The 22,964-nt window shown below is 38.9% G+C and overlaps 1 protein-coding gene across 12 annotated transcripts in view; it reads right to left on the bottom strand.

Moving 5' to 3' along the window:
• Positions 1-22,964, bottom strand: part of WDPCP (WD repeat containing planar cell polarity effector) — a 604,312-nt gene that overhangs the window by 294,706 nt on the left and 286,642 nt on the right. For all 12 annotated transcript variants that reach the window (XM_069583054.1, XM_069583057.1, XM_069583055.1 and 9 more), the window contains 2 exons: positions 4,989-5,177; positions 645-768 (listed from right to left, as the gene is read on the bottom strand). In XM_069583054.1, coding sequence (XP_069439155.1) covers positions 645-768; positions 4,989-5,177 — 313 coding nt within the window. The remainder of the gene's footprint in view (positions 1-644; positions 769-4,988; positions 5,178-22,964) is intronic.

Here is a 22,964-nt window from a genome sequence, read left to right as displayed (position 1 = left end):
GCTAGTTATTTATCTCCATCCATCCATTCATCTTCCACTCATTTTTTTCATTTTATATATAGAGAATATGCTCTATATTCTTCTCCTTCAACTTCTACAGTATCTGTCTCAGAGTAATTTCTTGACATTACCTACTTTTTCATATAATCCTTAAGACTAAAGGAATTAAAGGAATTTAAAGGCGAGAAAATGAGACTCAGTGAAGCTAGCAACTTGCTACATTATATAGGAAAACAATGGACAAATCTCTCTATAGTAATTCTGAAAGTAAAGCAAACCAGCGGACTGTCTTACAACTTTTTAGCACATTTATTTTAGCTGCAATTGAACATTTCTCTGTTAAGAGTACAATTTATATTTTTAAAACAACTTTACAAAGCTGGTAATTTTTGCTTTCATATTAAAGGTACAATTTTATTCAAGTGTACTGATGATGTAAAAGACCTCAATGATACTCCAGTATAGTCCTTAATAGGAAAACAAGAACAAATTAACAAAAGAATATCAAGAGCTTATTTATTTTTCTCTTAAGGGACAGACTATTAGAAAAGAGACAGACATATTTCAGAATATTCTAATTAAAGAAGATGGTTCCTTAAATAGGTAATTAGTCTGACACTAATTAATCCGAAGTTATCATTTACCTGAGCAAGTGGTGGAAGAATCTCCTTGCATATTTGCTGATCTGGTCTCTGTATTCTAATATAGTCGTATCCAGGAGTGGTCTTGTTGGAGCATAGAAGGTTCCAAGGCTTGCCTCAAGCTGTGCTGTGGAATTCAAACATAGCAGCACTAAAACAAGTGAAACTCCTTCAATTACAACAGAATACTCATGTTTGCAGTCAGTCAGGTTTTGCAAACTTGGATGAAATGTGAGCCTGTTGCAGGAAAAGATGAAATTAAAATATGACAGCCGGTACAAAAACAAACCTGTGTATAAACTTTCACTTGAAGCAAAGCTGACAATGACTCTGAGCAACAAAAAGCTGTCACAACTGAAGAAATCCATAATGAATCAACCTCTCACCACAAATGGATAATTAAAACAGTGACTCATCGGAGTAACACAGTTTGAAACTAGTATTTCCAGTAAAATCAACTCAGTGTACACAACATTTACTCTCTTTAGCTGAAAGGAGAAAACTAGTCTTACTACATTAGGCATTGAAGTCAGTCTTAGAAATATCTTTAAAAATAAGGCAAATAGAAAAGACTTATTGGAGTAATAATATTTCTTTGTTACAACTTAAAGATCAAAAATCCCCCTCCATTTACTAAATACTGTCCTAAACAACACAATACCCTTGGTTTTGTCCAAGGGTGAAAGCTAACATCCCTGGGAGGGATCCCATGCTAATCTACTCTGGTCAACTGACTTCCTGATAGGAAAGAAGGACCGGAGAGCAGGTTTGATAAGCCAAAGGGCTAGTGATTGGGAGAAAAGGGCACTCTTTGTCTAATCTACACTTTTGCCAAGACATGCCAGTGGGGTTGTGTTACCTCCAAGAAATAACTGGGAAATATATAATTGCCATAATGTTGAGAGTTGTATGAGAATACAGCTCACAGTAGGATTCCACTGATTTTTTTTTTGCACTACTAGCACTAGGTTGAATAAACAATTCCTTATTTAGCAGAACTCTTTTAGGTATATTTGGGTTTGAAAGTATTAAATACCTCATCAGAGTAATTGCTATGGACTTTGCTAAGCTGCTAGTAATTTCTTTTTTTAATCTCAGATCTAGACAGTAAAGTAAGATGAACTTTGGGGGTATTTTCTTTCAAAGCAGCAGTCAATTTAGATGAAAATTGAATACAGCAATGCCATTGTGAAAACAAGCCAGATTCTCTTGCCATTGCTTGTTTTCTTGACAGCATGTTTCGTACATCTGAAATGTTTGAGCCTACATGGAATACTTGTAGCTCCCAGCACAGTTACAGATTCATTAGATAGCCCAGCTTGATGTTTGAGGCAGAAATGAAGATCTTGAAGATAACCACAGTGCCAGCTACAAATAAAAGAGCTCACTGGGCTCCATTAATAAAAGGAAACAAATTACCATGTCAAATTTGTTAGATTCAGATAGAATAAATCTCAACAGAGAAGAATTGTGAATGTTTTAGAAAAGTGTTTTGCAATTACTTGGGGGAAAATGCATACACCTACTTAAAATGTACATATTCTGATAACCTAGCATCATGAAAGCATTTTATTTTAATAGCCTAGTGTATCATACAAATTTTTTATTTCCCTATCCACCCAATATGGTTCCTTGATAATATCTTTTATTAAGGCAGGAACCTGATAATACCCATTTGTGAATTCCCTAATAATCTTACTTACTGCACAGGAATCATATAACACAAATTCACTAAGGTGCTAACAATTTCATGGTGTTCTGAGTAAGAGTCAATATATTGTTGTCTTCATATTTCCTCAACTGTAAATTTATGATCTCTTACATGGGTTATGCTTACCACAACAGGCTTTCTTTAGGGATCCTGCTATCTACCTAATCTTGAGAGTATACCAATACTAACAAATAACTACTTGAGAAAATATTACAGTACTCTTAGGGCCCCCAAATTCTGAAGTTATACTCTTCTTTTTATTTTTAACTAATATCCATTGAGTACCCACTGTGGGTCAAGCATGTGCTAGGCATTTTCTCATTGCAGATGCACTGGAATCTCCATAGATGTGTTGGACTACCTCCAAAAAGCACATTCAATTAACATTAAATAAATACTATGGGCCTCCTATGAGTTGAGGCCAAGCCTCATGATGCAGACTTTTTGAAAGAACATGTTCTTACTGATTCAGTTCAGTTCAGTTCAGTCGCTCAGTCGTGTCCGGCTCTTTGCGACCCAATGAATCGCAGCACGCCAGGCCTCCCTGTCCATCACCATCTCCTGGAGTTCACTCAGACTCACGTCCATTGAGTCAATGATGCCATCCTGCCATCTCATCCTCTGTCGTCCCCTTCTCCTCCTGCCCCCGATCCCTCCCAGCATCAGAGTCTTTTCCAATGAGTCAACTCTTCTCATGAGGTGGCCAAAGTACTGGAGTTTCAGCTTTAGCATCATTCCCTCCAAAGAAATCCCAGGGCTGATCTCCTTCAGAATGGACTGGTTGGATCTCCTTGCAGTCCAAGGGACTCTCAAGAGTCTTCTCCAACACCACACTTCAAAAGCATCAATTCTTCAGCGCTCAGCCTTCTTCACAGTCCAACTCTCACATCCATACATGACCACAGGAAAAACCATAGCCTTGACTAGATGGACCTTAGTCGGCGAAGTAATGTCTCTGCTTTTGAATATACTATCTAGGTTGGTCACAATTTTCTTCCAAGGAGTAAGCATCTTGTAATTCCATGGCTGCAATCACCATCTGCAGTGATTTTGGAGCCGAAAAAACTAAAGTCTGACACTGTTTCCACTGTTTCCCTATCTATTTCCCATGAAGTGATGGGACCAGATGCCATGATCTTCGTTTTCTGAATGTTGAGCTTTAGGCCAACTTTTTCACTCTCCTCTTTCACTTTCATCAAGAGGCTTTTTAGTTCCTCTTCACTTTCTGCCATAAGGGTGGTGTCATCTGCATATCTGTGGTTATTGATATTTCTCCCGGCAATCTTGATTTCAGCTTGTGCTTCCTCCAGCCCAGCGTTTCTCATGATGTACACTGCATATAAGTTAAATAAGCAGGGTGACAATATACAGCCTTGACATACTCCTTTTCCTATTTGGAACCCGTCTGTTGTTCCATGTCCAGTTCTAACTGTTGCTTCCTGACCTGCATATAGGCTTCTCAAGAGGCAGGTCAGGTGCTCTACTGATTATTCTTCTCTAAAATTACTAAAAAGAAGGTTAGGTACAGAATACTATCTACCATGTTTACTTTGAAATGTAATAAAATGGAATAAGAAAATCTATAAATATGGAAAGAAAACAGTGAGGGAAAAAGCTCTCCAATAAAGGCTTTTTGACATATTTCCTGTTTTCTTTACTTTGTAAATCACCTATTGAAAAAATGGAATAAGAAAATCTATAAATATGGAAAGAAAACAGTGAGGGAAAAAGCTCTCCAATAAAGGCTTTTTGATATATTTCCTGTTTTCTTTACTTTGTAAATCACCTACTGCAACGTCTTCACTGGCCATGGTTTCCCACTATTAATGTAAATGTTAATCACAAACATTTGAAATAAAGATACAAATTCAAGAATGTTTAGATGTATTTTGCATTAAGTAAATAAATTACTCATAATAAAAATAATATATACTGGAAAAAATAAAAACTGATTTCATTATTCCACATGGCACTTTTTTTTCCCCTTTTTTTTGGGGGGCGGGGAGGTTATAGTGTCTCATCTCTCTCTGCAAATAAACATCTGAGATCCTATGGACAAAATTACTTATTTACAGAAGGTTAGGAAATCCAAGCAGCCAGAAGGAGGAGGGGGATTAGAAGTCTAAGTTAGAATGAAAACAAGAACAACTTAAGCTGTAATTCTCTCTCTGTCACACACAGACACAAACACACACAATCAGTGGTAAAGTCTATTGTCTGGACAAAGAACTTGGGATGTGAGAAATACTACTGTTTAGAGTGAAGGAGAAATAAGGATTTTTGTTTAGGACCCTTTGTCTTCCAAACCCTAGAAAGTACATTAAATTCCTCATCAAAGTTTAAAATCTGAGCATATTTTACATATGCACTTAGTCTGAAATGTGCAATGACTTCATTGTGAGTTCTAACACAAGTATATACAGAAAAGTTATTATGTTGACAAATACTATACAATAAGTTACCATATAGGAGTAATTATTTGATACCTGATTTTGTCAGTTTAATAGGGCATAAATATTTTTGTCTTTTAAGTTCCAGTAATACAACTCCAAAGCATCCTCAAAAAATAACCAACTCAATAAAACATATTTCATGTATATACAAAACTCACTTATGAAATATATTTAAAATCTGACCTTCTCTCTCTGGAGTGAGCTTTTGTCTAAGAAGATGGTTTACAATGGCACACATGCTGATAAAGCACTCATAGCCCAGACTGTCCCAGTTCATACTACTCAGGATGTTTATTGCCTCATAGATCTCATCATAGTGAATATACTGGAAGATGATGTCTACCAGTCCCAGGCGTCCTTGTGTGAAGATACCTGTCACAAAAATATATAAAATCAAGTGAATCATTTAAAAATAAAAATAACAAAAACATTTACATTTAACTTTTCTAGAAAGGAAAAAAAAAACAGTGATCTTTTCTTGCATAAAGAGCTTGAAACGTGGGGTTTGGGGGGACCAATAGTCATATATGGCACTGTGGTCAAATCTTCAAGTATCACCTACCAACTCCATCTTGCTTATGCTTACCATTCACCATATAGTAAAACTTTTTACTCTATATAATCAACTGTTTAGACTAAAAATGAATAAATGTGAGAACTTTTAGGTAAATCACAATAGCTAACTGAATTTCCCATATGTCATTTAGGCCTCTACTGTATGTATGTGTGTGTGTGTTTAGCTGTGGGGGATCTTCACTGAGAAACGCGGTCTTTTCATCACAGTGCACAGGCTTCTCTAGTGATGGTGCACATGCTCCAGAGCACGTGGGCTCAGCAGCTGTGGCACAAGCACATGGCTTCTTTAGGAGCGGCATGTAGGTTCAGTTGCCTCACGGGGTCTTAGTTCCCTGACCAAGAATCAAACCCACGTCTCCTGCATTGAAAGGCAAAGTCTTAACCACTGGACCACCAGGGAAGTCCCTGTGGTATATACGTAAAGACAGAATTTTGATGTAAAACAATTCTTATTGACCAGATTAAGTTGCATTTGATCTTCAGCCACACGTACTTGGTGGGAAAACGCATAAATATTTATGACATAGAATACCACATGCCAATTTATTTTAAATTGGCATTTAAAGATTATCATCTTTGATTACTAATGATTATTCAGTTCAGTTCAGTCACTCAGTGGTATCTGACTCTTTGCGATCCCATGGACTACAGCATGCCAGGCTTCCCTGTCCATCACCAATTCCTGGAGCTTGCTCAAACTCATGTCCATTGAGTCAGTGATGCCATCCAACCATCTCATCCTCTGTTGTTCCTTTATCCCCCCGCCTTCAGTCTTTCCTATCATCAGGGTCTTTTCCAAGGAGTCAGTTCTTCACATCAGGTGGCCAAGATATTGGAGTTTTAACTTCAGCATCAGTCCTTCCAATGAATATTCAGGGCTGATCTCCTTTAGGATGGACTGGTTGGATCTCCTGCAGTCCAAGGGACTCTCAAGAGTCTTCTCCAACACCACAGTTCAAAAGCATCAATTCTTCGGCATGTAGCTCTCTTTATAGTCCAACTCTCACATCCATACATGACTTAGGAAAAACCATAGCTTTGACTAAACAGACCTTTGCTGGCAGAGCAATGTCTCTGCTTTTTTAAATCTAGGTTGGTCATAGCTTTCCTTCCAAGGAGCAAGCATCTTTTAATTTCATGGCTGCAGTCACCATCTGTAGTGATTTTGGAGCCCCCCAAAATAAAGTCTCTCACTGTTTCCATTGTTTCCTCATCTATTTGCCATGAAGCAATGGGACCTGAAGCCTTGATCTTCGTTTTCTGAATATTGAGTTTTAAGCCAACTTTTTCACTCTCCTCTTTCACTTTCATCAGAAGGCTCCTTAGTTCTTCGCATTCTGCCATAAGGGTCGTCTACATATCTGAGGTTATTGCTATTTCTCCCAGGAATCTTAATTCCAGCTTGTGCTTTATCCAGTCTGGCATTTTGCATGTTAAATAAGTTAAATAAGCAGGGTGACAATATACAGTCTTGACATTATCCTTTCCCTATTTGAAACCAGTCTGCTGTTCCATGTCCACTTCTAACTGTTGCTTCTTGACTTGCATACAGATTTCTCAGGAGGCAGGTCAGCAGGTCTGGTATTTCCATCTCTTTCAGAATTTTCCACAGTTTGTTGTGATTCATACAGTCAAAGGCTTTGGCATGGTCAATATAGCAGAAGTAGATGTTTTTCGGAACTCTTGCTATTTAGATGATCCAAAGGATGTTGGCAATTTGATCTCTGGTTCCTCTGCCTTTTCTATAACCAGCTTAAACATCTGGAAGTTCACAGTTCACATACTGTTGAAGCCTGGCTTGGAGAATTTTGAGAATTACTTTGCTAGTGTGAGATGAGTACAAATTGTGCAATAGTTTGAATATTCTTTAGCATTGCTTTTCTTTGGGATTAGAATGAAAACTGACCTTTTCCAGTCCTGTGGCCACCGCTGAGTATTCCAAATTTGCTGGCATATTGAGTACACCACTTTCACAGCATCACCTTTTAGGATTTGAAATAGCTCAGCTGGAAATTCTATCCCCTCCACTAGCTTTGTTAGTAGTGATGCTTCCTAAGGCCCACTTGACTTCGCATTCCAGGATGTCTGGCTCTAGGTGAGTGATCACACCATCATGGTTATCTGGGTCATGAAGACCCTTTTTGCATAGTATTCTGCGTATTCTTGCCACCTCTTCTTAATATCTTCTGTTTCTGTTAAGTCCCTACCATTTCTGTCCTTTATTGAGCCCATGTTTGCATGAAATGGTTCCTCGGTATATCTAATTTTCTTGAAACGATCTCTAGTCTTTCCCATTCTATTGTTTTCCTCTATTTCTTTGCACTGATCACTGAGGAAGGCTTTCTTATCTCTCCTTGCTCTTCTTTGGAACTGTGCATTCAAATAGGTACATCCTATTCTGCTTTTCTTTAGCTTCTCTTCTTTCCACAGCTATTAGCAAGGCCCTCTCAGACAACCATTTTGCCTTTTTTGTATTTCTTTTTCTCGGGATAGTCTTGATCACTGCCTCCTGTACGATGTCACAAACCTCCGTCCATATTTCTTCAGGCACTGTGTCAGATCTAATCCCTTGAATCTGTTTGTCACTTCCACTAATCATAAGGGATTTGATTTGGGTCACACCTGAGTAGTCTAGTGATTTTCCCTACTTTCTTCAATTTCAGTCTGAATTTGGCAAGAAGGAGTTCGTGATCTGAGCCACAGTCAGCTCCCAGTCTTATTTTTCCTGAAGGTATAGAGCTTCCCCATCTTTGGCTGCAAAGAATATAATCAATCTGATTAAAGTATTGACCATCTGGTGATGTCCACGTGTAGTCTTCTCTTATATTATTGGAAGAGGGTGTTTGCTATGACCAGTGCCTTCCCTTGGCAAAACTCTATTAGCCTTTGCCCTACTTCATTTTGTACTCTGAGGCCAAAGTTGCCTGTTACTCCAGGTATCTCTTGACATCCTACTTTTGCATGCTAGTCCCCTATAATGAAAAGGACATATTTTTTGAGTGTTAGTTCTAGAAGGTCTTGTAGGTCTTCATAGATCCATTCAACTTCAGCTTCTTCAGCATTACTGGTTGGGGCATAGACTTGGATTACTGTGATATTGAATGGTTTGCCTTGGAAATGAACAGAGACCGTTCTGTCATTTTTAAGATTATTGTAAAGAAATTATTATTAGTAAAGAAATAATTAGAATTAATCTTGCTATTGGTCCTCTTGCATAACTAAAGAAAATTCACTTCTAAGCTAACAGAAATAAGAACATCAAATAAAGCGGGGGGTGGGGGGGTAGTCATTCTGTTTGAATTTTATCTTATCTTTTAAATATGGAAGACCTCTTTTGAAACTAACAAGTTCTGTTTAATTACATGACAATAAGCACTAGCACCTTTTAAGTTTTTTTTTTAAGCTTTAAAACAATATTTGTTTGTAAAATCTTTTTCCTTCTGCAAACGTTTACTGGTATGAGTGAATCTACAAAAACTTCTCAATACAAATAATCATAAAATTAAATGAGAAAATGTATGTGAAGTTATTTGGAATCTGTAAAGTATACAATATACTACTATAACTCTTCATTACTGTCATCATCATCATCATCATTTACCTGAAATAGTTATAGGTTTCAGAATTTTTAAAAATGTATTAGCTCATGAGAAAGATCCTGAAATTATTGATATTAACTTCAAGTCATATAAAAATGAGACCTTGTACTATATCAGCAGGACTCAACTTGATAAGGAATCTGGGGAATTACCCTGACTATTCTGGAGGGTGGAAATGGCAACCCACTCCAGTATTCTTGCCTGGAGAACGTCATGGACATAATAGCATGGAGGGCTACAATCCACAGGGTCTCAAAGAATAAGACACAACTGAAGCGACTTAGATCAGCACCCCCACTGTACTAAGCAATAAAACTCTACTATTCTTTTTGTGTTGGCAGAATCAACAAATGCTACTGTCCAAAAGCCTTCATGCTGCTGCTGCTGCTAAGTCGCTTCAGCCGTGTCCAACTCTGTGCGACCCCACAGACAGCAGCCAGGCTCCTCCGTCCATGGGATTTCCCAGGCATGAGTACTGGAGTGGGTTACCATTGCCTTCTCCGAAAGCCTTCATGATCCTACAGTAAAGTGCTGGAAGTCTTCATAAATCAGGGTGATTCCTTTGCAGTACATATTAATGTTTAAGAATTTTGAAGACAACCAAAAATATCTGAAATCTACTGAGTCTGTCTATATCCTAATACTTCTAACATGAGAAATAACTGATGTATTGAGAGGAAAAGCTAACATATAGTCATAATCAAATTGTTTAAAAGGTGATAAAGAGAATAACTTAAAAAGTAGCCAATGAACACAAAAGCTGGTTCTTTGGAACAACGTATAAAATTGACCAACTTCTGCCTAAATGGAGGAAAAGAGAAGATACACTTCTCAGTATTAAGAATAATCATCAAAGGACCCACAGACATTAAAAAATAGTAAGTGAATAACATGACTAACTTTATAGATATAATTTAAATGAAATGTATTCCTTGAAAGACACAAATTATCAAATCTCATTTAAGAAGAAATAAGAATAGATAACCTGAATGATCCTGTATTATTTAAATTTGGATGTGAAGTTTAAAAACCTTTAAACATTCACACACAAAAAAACAGATGACTTCATTGGTAAACTGTCTCAAACAGTAAGAGAAGAAATAATATCACCTTTACATAACTCAAAATATAAGAGGAGGGAATGATTCCTATTGCATCTAATGATATCACCATTACATTGAGACCAAAACTGACAGACATTACAGAAGAAAAAGAAAACTAAAGGTCAGTACCTCCCATAAACAAATACAAAAAATCCTTAACAGAATATTAAATTAAGCAACGTATTAAAAAGATAATATATCATGAACAAAAGATTTATCCCACAAACACACAGTCATTGAACCAACTGAAAACTAATCAGTTCACTATATGATCAGAAAAATCACACAATCATTTTAATACAGAAAAAGCACTTGAAAAAAACTGAACATCCACTCAAGAAAACATAAACCCAGGAGACTAGGAATCGAAGGGGACTTCTTCAACCTCCTACCATCGTTAGTTGCTCAGCTGTGTCTGACTCTTTGCAACCCTATTGACTATAGCAGCCAGCTTCTCTGTCCGTGGGATTTCCCAGGCAAGAATACTAAAGTGGGCTTCCAGTTCAAGATGATGGAGAAGGAGGACATGAGTTCATCTCCTTCTGCAAGAGCACCAAAATTACAACTATCTTCTGAACAACCATTGACAGAGGAATGCTGGATAAAAGATACCAAAAAAGATGCCCAATGCCCAATGACAAAGAAGCCGGAAGGAGATGGTAGGAGGGGCACAATCATGATAAAATCAAATCCCATACCCACCAGGTGAGTGACCCACAAACCACAGAACAATAATACCAAAGAAGTTTTCCCACTGTTGTGAAGGTTCTGAACCCAACATCAGGCTTCCCAGCCTGGGGGTTTGACAAAGGGACAGGAAATACCCAGGGAGTCTGACCTTGAAGGCCAGTGGAATTTGATTATTGGACTTCCACAGGACTGGGGGAAACAGAGACTCCAGTCTTGGAGGGCACAAACAAAATCTTGCATGCACCAAGACCCAGAGGAAAGGAGCAGTGACCCCACAGGAGACTGAATCAAAATTTCCTTGTTAGTGTTAGAGGTTCTCCTGTGGAGGCCTGGGTCGGCAGGGGCTCATCTTAGGGATGGGGGCACTGGCAGCAGCAAGTCGAGAAGGTCCCCCATGGTGTAAGCCCTCTTGGAGGTTAACCCTACCATACAGCCTGTAGACCCCAGGACTGGGTCATCTCAGGCCAAACGACTATCAGGGAGGGAGCACAACCCCACCCATCAGCAGATAATTGGATTAGCTTTATTGAGCAAGACCCCATTTTCCCCACCACCAGTCCCTCCTATCAGGAAGCTGACACAAGCCTCTTAGCCTCCTCCATCAGAGGGCAGACAAAAGAAGCAAGAAAAACCGGAGTCTCATGGCAGCTAGAAGAAAAAACATATTACAGAAAATTAGTCAGGATGAAAAAGTGGAAAGCTATGTTCCAGATAAAGAGACAAGGTAAAATATCAGAAAAAAAAAAAATAAATGAAATGGAGATAGGCAAACTTCCAGAAACAAAATTCAAAATAATGTTAGTGAAGATGATCCAGAATATTGAGAAAACAAAAGAAGATCCAAAAAATGTTTACCAAAACCTAGAAAAATTAAAGAACAAACAGATGAATAACACATGAGATGAAATCAACAACAGAATAACTGAGGTAGAAGGGATAAACGACCTGAAGAACAGAGTGGTGGAAATCACTGCCATAGAACAGAATATAGGAAAAAGAATAAAAAGAAATGAAGACAATCTAAAAGACCTCAGGGTCAACATTAAACACACCAACATTCACATTACAGGGGTCCCAGAAGGAGAAGAGAGAGAGAAGGAACCTGAGAAAATATTTGAAGAGATAATAGTTGAAAACTTCTCTAACATGGGAAAGAAAATAGTCAACCAAGTCCAGGAAGCACAGAGTCCCAGGCAGGAAAAACCCAAGGAGGAACACACCAAGACACATAGTAATTAAAACTGACAAAGATAAACTATTAAAAGCAATAAGGGAAGAATGACAAATAACATACAACGTAACTCCCATCAGGCTAACAGCTGATTTCTCAACAGAAGTTCTACAAGCCAGAAGGGAATGGCACAATATATTTAAAGTGATGAAAGGGAAGCTACAACCAAGAATACTCTACTCAGCAAGACTCTCATTCAGATTTGATGGAAAAATCAAAAGCTTTACAGACAAGCAAAAGTTAAGAGAATTCAGGACCACCAAACCAGCTTTACAACAAATGTTAAAGGAACTTCTCTAGGCAGGAAACACAAGACAAGGGAAAGACCTACAGAAAATAAATCCAAAACAATGAAGAAAATGGTAACACAATCATACATACTGATAATTACCTTAAATGTAAATGGATTAAATGCACCAACCAAAAAACATAGACTACCTGGGTGTATGAAAAATGTGCATGTAAGCACTTCCACTTACATCACTCTGCTTGACCCCTCCAAACTGTATGTGATGATTTTATATTGTTTAGGTTAATCATGTTCCCATTATGGCTTGCAGCTATGTGTGTAAAGTTGTTCAGTCGTGTCTGACTCTTTGCGACCCCATGGACTGCAGGCCGCCAGGCTCCTCTGTCCATGGGATTCTCCAGGCAAGAATACTGTAGTGGGTTGCCATTTCCTTCTCCAGGGGATCTTCCCAAACCAGGGATAGAACCCAGGTCTCGTGTATTGCAGGCAGACGCTTTATCCTCTGACCCACAATGTCTATAACTATTATCATATGCCTATCCTATTGCTGCATTTTGGAAGCAGGAGCCTTGTTGGCTTGCAGCTATAACTATCTTTTATTTTTTGTCTGGCTATTGACTGTGAAAATTGATAAACATGTTTTATTATTGTGATGCCATAACTATTAGTTACTTAATACCATAGTATCATGATTGGTCCACAGAAAAATGAAAGAACTCTATTATCACCAAAACTACAGTTTAATAGAAAAACCTGTAATCACTTTTTAAAATCTAGATGCATATCCGAATTACTTTGGAGTGTTCTGAAAAATACAAATGCCTAGGTATTGCTTTTTTTTCTCCAGAGCTCCAGATATTTTTGTAATGATCAGCCATATTCAAAAACAACTGAACTATATGAAGATCTTTTACTTTTATATAGTTTGTTTAACTTTTTCTATTTCATATTCAGTGCTCTGATTTCATTTACTTTAGGTTTTTCAATTACTCCATCTCGTTTAAAATATGTATAATATATATGTTTTAGAAAACTTATGAATTTTTGTCTAACGAAAAAATTTATGACATTTTGATTATACTTGTTTGACTTAGTATGAATAGAATGCTATATTCATATTAAAAATTAATTTCAACTCACACCATATACAAAGAATTAACTTGAGTTAGTCAATAAACCTAATTGTAGGAGCTAAAATAATAAAATTTCTAGAAGAAAAAAGGGTCAGACAAAGACTATTTTGATAAGACAAACAATACAAGTCATAAATTTAAAAAAATCTAATAGCTGGCTTTCATCAAAACTAAACACTTCTGCACCTAAAATCTAGTATCCAAAAAAGAACTTGTGTTCAGAATATATAAGAACTTATGATTCAATAAAAAACAATCCAGTTCAACTGGGGCAAAAGATTTGAAGATTTACTTCATCAGAGAAGATATATGGCAATAAGCACATAAAAGATGAACAACTCCAAGGTTCATCAGGGAAATGCCAACTAACACCAACTACACCTACTACAATGGCTAAAATTAAAAATATCAATAATGCCAAGTTTTAGTGAAGATGTGGAGTAACTGGAACTCCAAACTATTTTCCTCTTAAACTTAGAGTAGTGCTTAGTTCCACGGTTCTTCCCAAAAGAAATCAGAATAGACCTCCATACAAAGACTAGTACATGAAAGAACAGATCATTTTCAATGAAACTGGCTAAAACTGGAAACAACTAAAATGCCTGTCAACATGTGAAGACAGATTGTGATATCTCTATATAATGGAATACTACTCAATAATGTAAATGAAAATTTACAGATATACACACCAATATGGAAAATTCACAAAGATTAATACTGAGTGAAAGTAGCCAGATACAAACGAGTACCAATTAGTAGTCTACTTCTATGAAAATTCTAGAAAAAGCAGATCTAACTTGTAATAACAGACAACAGATCAATGTGCTTTAGCTTTGAGGGAGGCAGGGACTGACTGCAAAGGGGCTTGAGAGGATTTTGAGGGTGATGGAAATGTTTTACATCTTGATTATGGTGGTAATCACATTGTTGTTCAGTCTCTAAGTGGTGTTCAGCTCTTTGCAACCACATGGACTGAAGCATGCCAGGCTTCCCTGTCCTTCACTATCTCCCAGAGTCTGCTGAAACTCATGACCATTGAGTCGGTGATGCCATCTAACCATCTCATCCCCTGTTGCCCTCTTCTCCTGCTCTCAGTCTTTTCCAGTGAGTCATATCTTTGCATCAGGAGGCCAAAGTACTGAGGCTTCAGCTTCAGCATCAGTTCTTCTAGTGAATATTCAGGGTTGATTACCTTTAGGACTGGCTTTATCTCCTTATTGTTTAAGGGACTCTAGAGTCTTCTGCAGCACCACAGTTCAAAAGCATCAGTTCTTCAGTGCTCAGCCTTCTTTATGGTCCCACTCTCGCATCTGTACATGACTACTGGAAAAACCAGAGCTTTGGCTATATGGACCTATATGACTATATGGACCTATATAACTATATAGGTCCATAAAGATTATATGACTATATGAGTTTTAAGATAGCCTTTTAACTCTCCTCTTTCAACATCATCAAGAGGCTCTTTAGTTCCTCTTCAGTTTGTGCCACTATAGTGGTGTGTGCATGCTAAGTCACTTCAGACTTGTCCAACTTTGTGTGACCCAATGGCCTGCAGCCTGCCACGTTCCTCTTTTCATGGGATTCTCCAGGCAAAAATATTTGAGTGGGTTTCCATACCTGCCCCCAGGGGATCGTCCCAATCCAGGGACTGAACTCATATCTCTTATGCCTCCTTCATTGGCAGGCAGGTTCTTTATCACCAGCTCCATCTGGGAAGCTCCATTAGAGTGGTATCATCTGCATATATGACGTTGCTTATATTTCTCCCAGCAATCTTGATTCCAGCTTCTGATTCATCCAGCCCGACATTTTGCATGATGTACTCTGCACAGAAGTTAAATAAGAAGGGTGACAATATTCAGCCTTGAGATACTCCTTTCCCAATTTTTAAACAGTCCATTGTTCTGTATCTGTTCCTAACTGTTGCTTCTTGACCTGCATACAGGTTTCTCAGGAGGCAGCTAAGGTGGTCTGGGATTCCCATCTCTTTAAAAATTTTCTACAGTTTGTTGTGATCAACAGTCAAAGACTTTAGTGTAGTCAATGAAGCAGAAATAGATAGTTTTCTGGAATTCCCCTGCTTTTTCTATGACATAGTGGACGTTAGCAATTTGATCTCTGGTTCCTTTGCCTTTCCTAAATCCAGCTATACATCTGAAAGTTTTCAGTTCATGAACTGCTGAAGGCTAGCTTGAAGGATTTTTAGCATAATCTTGGTAGCATGTGAAATCAGTGAACTGTACGGTAGTTTGAACAATCTTTATTGCCTTTCTTTGGGATTATAATGAAAACTGGCCTTTTCCAGTCCTGTGGCCACAGCTTACTTTTCTAAATTTGCTAGCATATTGAGTGCAGCAATTTAACAGCATCATCTTTTAGGACTTGAAGTAACTCAGCTCGAATTCCATCACCTCCACTAGCTTTCTTTGTAGCAATGCTTCCTAAGGCCCACTTAACTTCACATTCCAGGATGTCTGGCTCTAGGTGAGTGACCAAACATTGTGGTTATCTGGGTCATTAAGATCTGTTTTGTATAGTTCTTCGGTATATTCTTGGCACCTCTTCTTAATATCTTCTGCTTCTCTTAGGTCCTTGCCGTTTTCTTTTACTGTGCCCATATTTGCATGGAATGTTCCCTCGGTATCTCCAATTTTCTGGAAGAGATCTCTAGTCTTTGCAATTCTATTGTTTTTCTCTAGTTCTTTGCTTTATTCACTTAAGAAGGCTTTCTTATCCCTCACTGCTATTCTTTGGAACTTTGCATTCAGATGGGTATATCTTTCCCTTTTCTCCTTTCCCTTTCACTTCTCTTGTTTTATCAACTATTTGTAAGGCCTCCTCAGACAATCACTTTGCCTTCTTGCATTTCCTTTTCATTAGGATGGTTTGGGTCACTGCCACCATACCATGTTACAAACCTCTGTCTGTAGTTCCTGAGGCACTCTATCAGATCTAATCCCTTGAATGTATTCGCCACCTCCACTGTGTAACCATAAGGGATTTGTCTTACCTGAATAGTCTTGTGGTTTTCCTTACTTTCCTCAATTTAAGCGTGAATTTTGCGATAAGGAACTGATGACCTGAGCCACAGTCAGCTAGAGGTCTTGTTTTGCCTACTCTATAGAGCTTCTCCATCTTCAACTGCAAAGAATGTATCAATGTGATTTCTGTATTGACCATCTGATGATGTTCATGTGTAAAGTTGTTTCTTGGGTTGCTGGCAGAGGGTGTTTGCAATGACCACTTCATTCTCTCGGTAAAACTCTGTTAGTCTTTGGGCTGCTTCATTTTGTACTCCAAGGCCAAACTTGTTTGTTCCTCCAGGTCTCTCTTGAGTTCCTACTTTTGCACTCCAATCCCCCACACTGAAAAGGACATCGTTGTTTTTGGTATTCATTCCAGAAGGTCTTGTAGGTCTTCATAGAAATCATTCAGCTTTAGCTTCTTTGCCATTCCTGGTTGGGGCACAGACTTGGATTGCTGTGATACTGTTGGGTTTGCCTTGGAAACGAACCAAGATCATTCTGTCATTTTTGAGGCTGCACCCAAGTATTGCATTTCAGACTCTTCAGTTGACTGTGAGGGTTACTTCATTTCTTCTAAGGGATTCTTGCCCATAACAGTAGACATAATGGTTATCTGAATTACATTCACTCATTCCTGTTCCATTTTAGTTTCCCAAGATGTTGATGTTCATTCTTGTCATCTCCTGCTTGACCATGTCCAATTTACCTTGATTCACAGACTACTGGTTTTTCCAGTAGTCGTGTATGGATGTGAGAGTTGGACTATAAAGAAAGCTGCATGCCAAAGTATTGATGCTTTTGAACTGTGGTGTTGGAGAAGACTCTTGAGAGTCCCTTGGACTGCAAGGAGATCAAACCAGTCCATCCTAAAGGGAATCAGTCCTGAATATTCACTGGAAGGACTGATGTTGAAGCTGAAACTCCAATATTTTGGCCACCTGATGCGAAGAATTGACTTCTTAGAAAAGACCCTAATGCTGGGAAAGATTGAAGGCGGGAGGAGAAGGGGACAACAGAGGATGAGATATCACCGACTCGATGGACATGAGTTTGAGTAAGCTCCAGGAGTTGGTGATGGACAGGGAAGCCTGGCGTACTGCAGTCCATGGGGTCTTAAAGATATGACTGAATGACTGAAGTAAACTGAATAATCATTAGTAATTGAAGATGATAATCTTTAAAAGCCAATTTAAATTGGTATGTAGTATTCTATGTCATGAATATTTGTACTTCTGCCCCCCTAGTACATGGGGCTGAAGACCAGACTGCTCAGGTGACAGGTCAGGTGGTCTGGTATTCCCATCTCTTAAGAATTTTCCACAATTTGTTGTGATCCATATAGTCAAAGGCTTTGGTGTAGTCAATAAAGCAGAAGTAGATGTTTTTCTGGAACTCTCTTGCTTTTTCAATGATCCAACGGATGTTGGCAATTTGATCTCTGGTTCCTCTGCCTTTTCTAAATCCAGGTTGAACATCTGGAAGTTCTCGGTTCACATACTGTTGAAGCCTAGCTTGGAGAATTTTGAGTCTTACTTTGCTAGCATGTGAGATGAGTGCAATTGTGTGGTAGTGTGAACATTCTTTGGCATTGCCAGAATCTCTTCTGAATGGGAGAGACTGACTGTGGGGAAAACTTGGTCTTGGACTGCTGGGCAGGGTCATGCTCAGTAAATTTTTAATCCAATTTTCTACTGATGGGTGGGGCTGTGTCCCCGCAATCCCATTAGTTGTTTGGCCTGAGGTGACCCTATCCTGAGACTACAGACTCTATGTTAGGGCTAAATGTGACCTCCAAACGGACTTTTGCCAACACGCCCCTCCCAGGACCACACAGCAGGCCACTGTTGACACACACCTCTGCAGGAGACCCTGCATCACTCATAGGCAGGTCTGGCTCAGCCTCTTGTGGGGTCATTTCTCCTTTCTCCTGGTTCCTCGGGCACACAATGCTTTGTGCCCTTCAACAGTCTCTGGTAATCATGAGGATATACATATTTGCCAAAACTCATTGATCTATACATTTAAAATAGGTATAATTTATTTGTAAATTACACTTGAAAAACTTGATTTAAAAATCTGTCATCATCTTTGTATGAAGAAAGCAGAATGCTGTCTGGAACAGCAATCCATCTCAAATGACACGAGATCCAGTTTTAAGATGACTAGGTATCTAATCAAGTACCTGACATTTTCTTCCAGCAGTAAATGGCCACCAATTACCACGTTGGTAAAGTAAACTTTAAATAACTTATTAAAAATAACTCTTTTAAAGAACACATACTTCTTACAAAAATTCTGAGAAAAAAATCATATTACTTGCTGTTTAGACGAAGTGACAGATACATACGTAATACTGCCCATGATTTTCAAAATCCTCTGAGAGGGAAGAAGTTAGCTTTAATTTGTTTAATATCACCACTTTGACATTTAACCTTTTCCTAACTTTGCAGGTGTTGTAAGCACATTGTTGGAGCACTCTAAGTAGATGGAATAATCACACTATGGAAAGAGGAGTGTGAGAGCACATGCTGTGATTGGGAAGCTCCTAAGGCAGCAGAGCTGAGAGATGAAGCCTGGGAGACAGACAGGGCTTATTAACTACTGAAGGATTTCAAGCTGCAGTAAAGAGAAAAGTCAAAGTGTCAGTCACTCAGTCATGTCCAACTCTTTGCAACCCCATGGACTGTAGCCTAGCAGGTTTCTGTGTCCATGGAATTCTCCACGGAGAATACTGGAGTGGAGAGCCAATCACTTCTTCAGGGCATCTTCCTGACCCAGGGATCAAACCAGGGACTCCTGCATTGCAGGCAGAATCTTTACCACCAGGGAAGCCAAATCTATGAACAGATGTGCACTCTGGTGGCAGTTAAGGGGATTAATTGAGCAGTAGGTGGGGAAGATTGGAAGGCAGACCATTACAGACAGAGGGCCACTGCTTGATCATGGTACAATAGGGAAGGTCTAGATTTAAGGTAATCACAGCAAGGCTGAATAGAATGAGATGTTTTAGGCAGTGATGTCCTTTTCATCATAGGGGACTGGAAGGCAAAAGCAGGAAGTCAAGAGATACCTGGAGTAACAGACAAGTTTGGCCTTGGAGTACAAAATGAAGCAGAGCAAAGGCTTCATTTTGCCAAGGTTTGCCTAAAGAACACACTGGTCATAGCAAATACCCTCTTCTAACAACACTACACATGGACATCACCAGATGATCAATATCAAAATCAGATTGATTACACTCTTTGGAGCCAAAGATGGAGAAGCTCTATACAGTCAGCAAAAGAAGACCGGGAGCTGACTGTGGTTCAGATCATGAACTCCTTATTGGCAAATTCAGACTTAAATTGAATAAAGTAGGGAAAACCTCTAGGCCATTCAGGTGTGACCTAAACCAAATCCCTTATGATTATACAGAGGAAGTAGCAAACAGATTCAAGGGATTTGAGCTGGTAGACAGAGTGCCTGAAGAACTAAGGCAGGGGTATTCATAACACTGCACAGGAGGTGGTGATCAAAACCATAAGCAAGAAAAAGAAATGCAAAAAAAGCAACATGGTTGTCTGAGGAAGCCTTACCAGCAGTGGGGAAAGGAGTGAAAGGCAAAAGGGAAAAGGAAAGATATATCCATCTTAATGCAGAGTTCCAAAAAATAGCAAGGAGAGATAAGAAAGCCTACAGAAGTGAACAGAACAAAGAAATACAGGGAAAAAATAGAATGGGAAAGACTAGAGATCTCTTTGAGAAAATCAGAGATACCAAGGGAACATTCCATGCAAAGATGGGCACAATAAAGGAGAGAAATGGAATGGACCTAGCAGAAGCAGAAGATATTAAGAAGAGGTAGCAAACATACAGAAAACTGTACAAATAAGGCCTTAATGACCCAGGTAACCATGATGGTATGATCACTTACCTAGAGCCAGACATCCTGGAATGTGAAGTCAAGTAGGCCTTAGGAAGCATTACTACAAAGAAAGCTAGCGGAGGTGATGGAATTCCAGTTGAGCTATTTCAAATCCTAAAAGATGATGCTGTTAAAATGCTGTACTCAATATGTTAGCAAATTTGGAAAACTCAGCAGTGGCCACAGGACTGGAAAAGGTCATTTTTCATTTTAATCCCAAAGAACGGCAATGTAAAATAATGTTCAAACTACGGCACAAATGCACTCATTTCACATGCAATTAATGAAGGTAATGCTCAAAATCCTTCAAGGTAGATTTCAACAGTATGTGAACTGAGAACTTCCAGATGTACAAGCTGGATTTGGCACCAGAGATCAAATTGTCAGCATCTACTGGATCATAAAAAAAAGCAAGATAATTCAAGAAAAACATCTACTTTTGCTTTATTGATGACACTAAAGTCTTTGATTGTGTGGATCACAACAAACTGTGGAAGATCCTTAAAGAGATGGGAATACCAGGCCACCTTACCTGCCTCCTGAGAAATCTGTATGCAGGTCAAGAAGCAACACTTAGAACCAGACATGGAACAACAAACTGGTTCAAAATTGGGAAAGGAGTACGTCAAGGTTGTATACTGTCACCCTGCTTATTTAAATTATATGCAGAGTACATCATGAGAAATGCCAGGATGGATTAAGCTCAAGTGGGAATCAAGATTTCCAGGAGAAATATCAATAACCTCAGACAATCAGATGATACCACCCTTATGGTAGAAAGCTAAGATGAACTAAGGAGCCTCTTGATGAAAGTGAAAGAGGAGAGTGAAAAAGCTGGCTTAAAACTCAACATTCAAAAAATTAAGATCATGGCGTCCAATTCCATCACTTCATGGCAAATAGATGGGGAAACCATTGAAAGAGTGACTCCATTTTGGGCTCCAAAATCATGTGGACAGTGACTACAGCTATGAAATTAAAAGACACCTGCTCTTTGGAAGAAAATCTATGACAAAGCTAGACGTTGTATTAAAAAGCAGAGATATCACTTTGTGGTCAAAGGTCCATCTAGTCAAAGCTATGGTTTTTCCAGTAGTCATGTATGGATGTGAGAGCTGGACCATAAAGAAGGTTGAGCACCAAAGAATTGATGCTTTTGAACTGTGGTGCTGGAAAAGACTCTTGAGAGTCCCTTGGACAACCAGGAGATCAAATAAGTCAATCCTAAATGAAATCAACCAAGAATATTCACTAGAGGGACTGATGCTGAAGCTCCAATACTTTGGCCACCTGATGTGAAGATCCAACTCATTGGAAAAGACCCTGATTCTGGGAAAGATTGAAGATAAGGGGGCAACAGAGGATGAGATGGTTAGATGACATCATCGACTCAATGGACATGAGTTTGAGCAAACTCCAGGAGATAGTAAAGGACAGGGAAGCCTGGCATGCTGCAGTTCATGGGGTCAAAAGAGTCAGACACGATTGAGTGACGGAACAAAACCTCAGAAGGCAGAACTGATGGCATTTCATTGCTGACTGGATATGGCGTTAGGAATGAGGGAGGATTCTAGGATGATTTCTAACTTGTAATTTCTGTCCATCTAAATAACTATAACATCCCTTAAACTGGAATACACAGGAGGAAAAGCAGGGAGAAAGATGACAACTTCAAGTTTGCACATAATAAATCTGAGGCAGTTGTGCAGACTCAAGGGGTAGGTTTCCTGTAGGCTAGGTTAACATGTGGGTGTGGAGAGCAGTGGCCTAGGCTGAAGTCAGAGACAGGATACCAAAATAAAAAGTAAACTCTTGGTTTGATGCATGAGACAGGGTGCTCAGGGCTGGTGCACTGGGATGACCCTGAGGGATGGGATGGGGAAGGAGGTGGGAGGGGAGTTCAGGATGGGGAATACATGTACACCCATGGCTGATTCATGTCAATGTATGGCAAAAACCACTACAATATTGTAAAGTAATTAGCCTTCAATTAAAATTTAAAAATTAAAAATAATTTAAAAAAATAAAGAAAGAAACTCTCATTTTGCATAAAATGGGAGGGGAGCTGAAGATGGAACCTTGGAGAGCCTGAATATTTTCATGAGGAGGCAGAAGAAGAGCATAAAAAAGTGCCAAAAAGTTGCATTGAGAGTCACAGAAGGCAAGAACAATGAGAATTTGATGGTAATGTGGTCAGGAGCCATCAAATGCTGAAAAGTCATCAAGTAACTGAAGAAAAATATGTGTATCAAGTAGGAAGTCACTGGTGACCTTTCCAAGAGCAGCTCCAGGAGAACATTGAAGAGAAGAGCCAGAAGGTGGTGCTGTGAGGGGGAATGGGGGCGAAGAAGCAGAGAAATTCAGTGTTCACTATTCTATTAAGAGCTTGACTGTGAAACGACGGTGAACATTTGATTAATAACAGAGGGGAAACAATTTTAAGGAACAGATGTATGTTGCTTTGTTTCATGGTGTGGCTTGGGCCTGAGCCTGCTGATGTAGCAAGATTCATGGGGAGAGTGGGGAAGGTGACAGAGTAAAGGCGTCAAGGGGAATGCTGTGGGATCCAGCGTGGAACTAGTCGTAGGTAAAAGGCAGGCTCCTATCCCACTGAATTGAAACTGAAAAGATTTATTACATGGAG

This window comes from Ovis canadensis, chromosome 3 (assembly GCF_042477335.2).
Source record: "Ovis canadensis isolate MfBH-ARS-UI-01 breed Bighorn chromosome 3, ARS-UI_OviCan_v2, whole genome shotgun sequence".
Lineage (NCBI taxonomy): Eukaryota > Metazoa > Chordata > Mammalia > Artiodactyla > Bovidae > Ovis > Ovis canadensis.
Note: the sequence above shows the minus strand (reverse complement) of the source record. Positions and strands in the feature narration are given on the sequence as shown.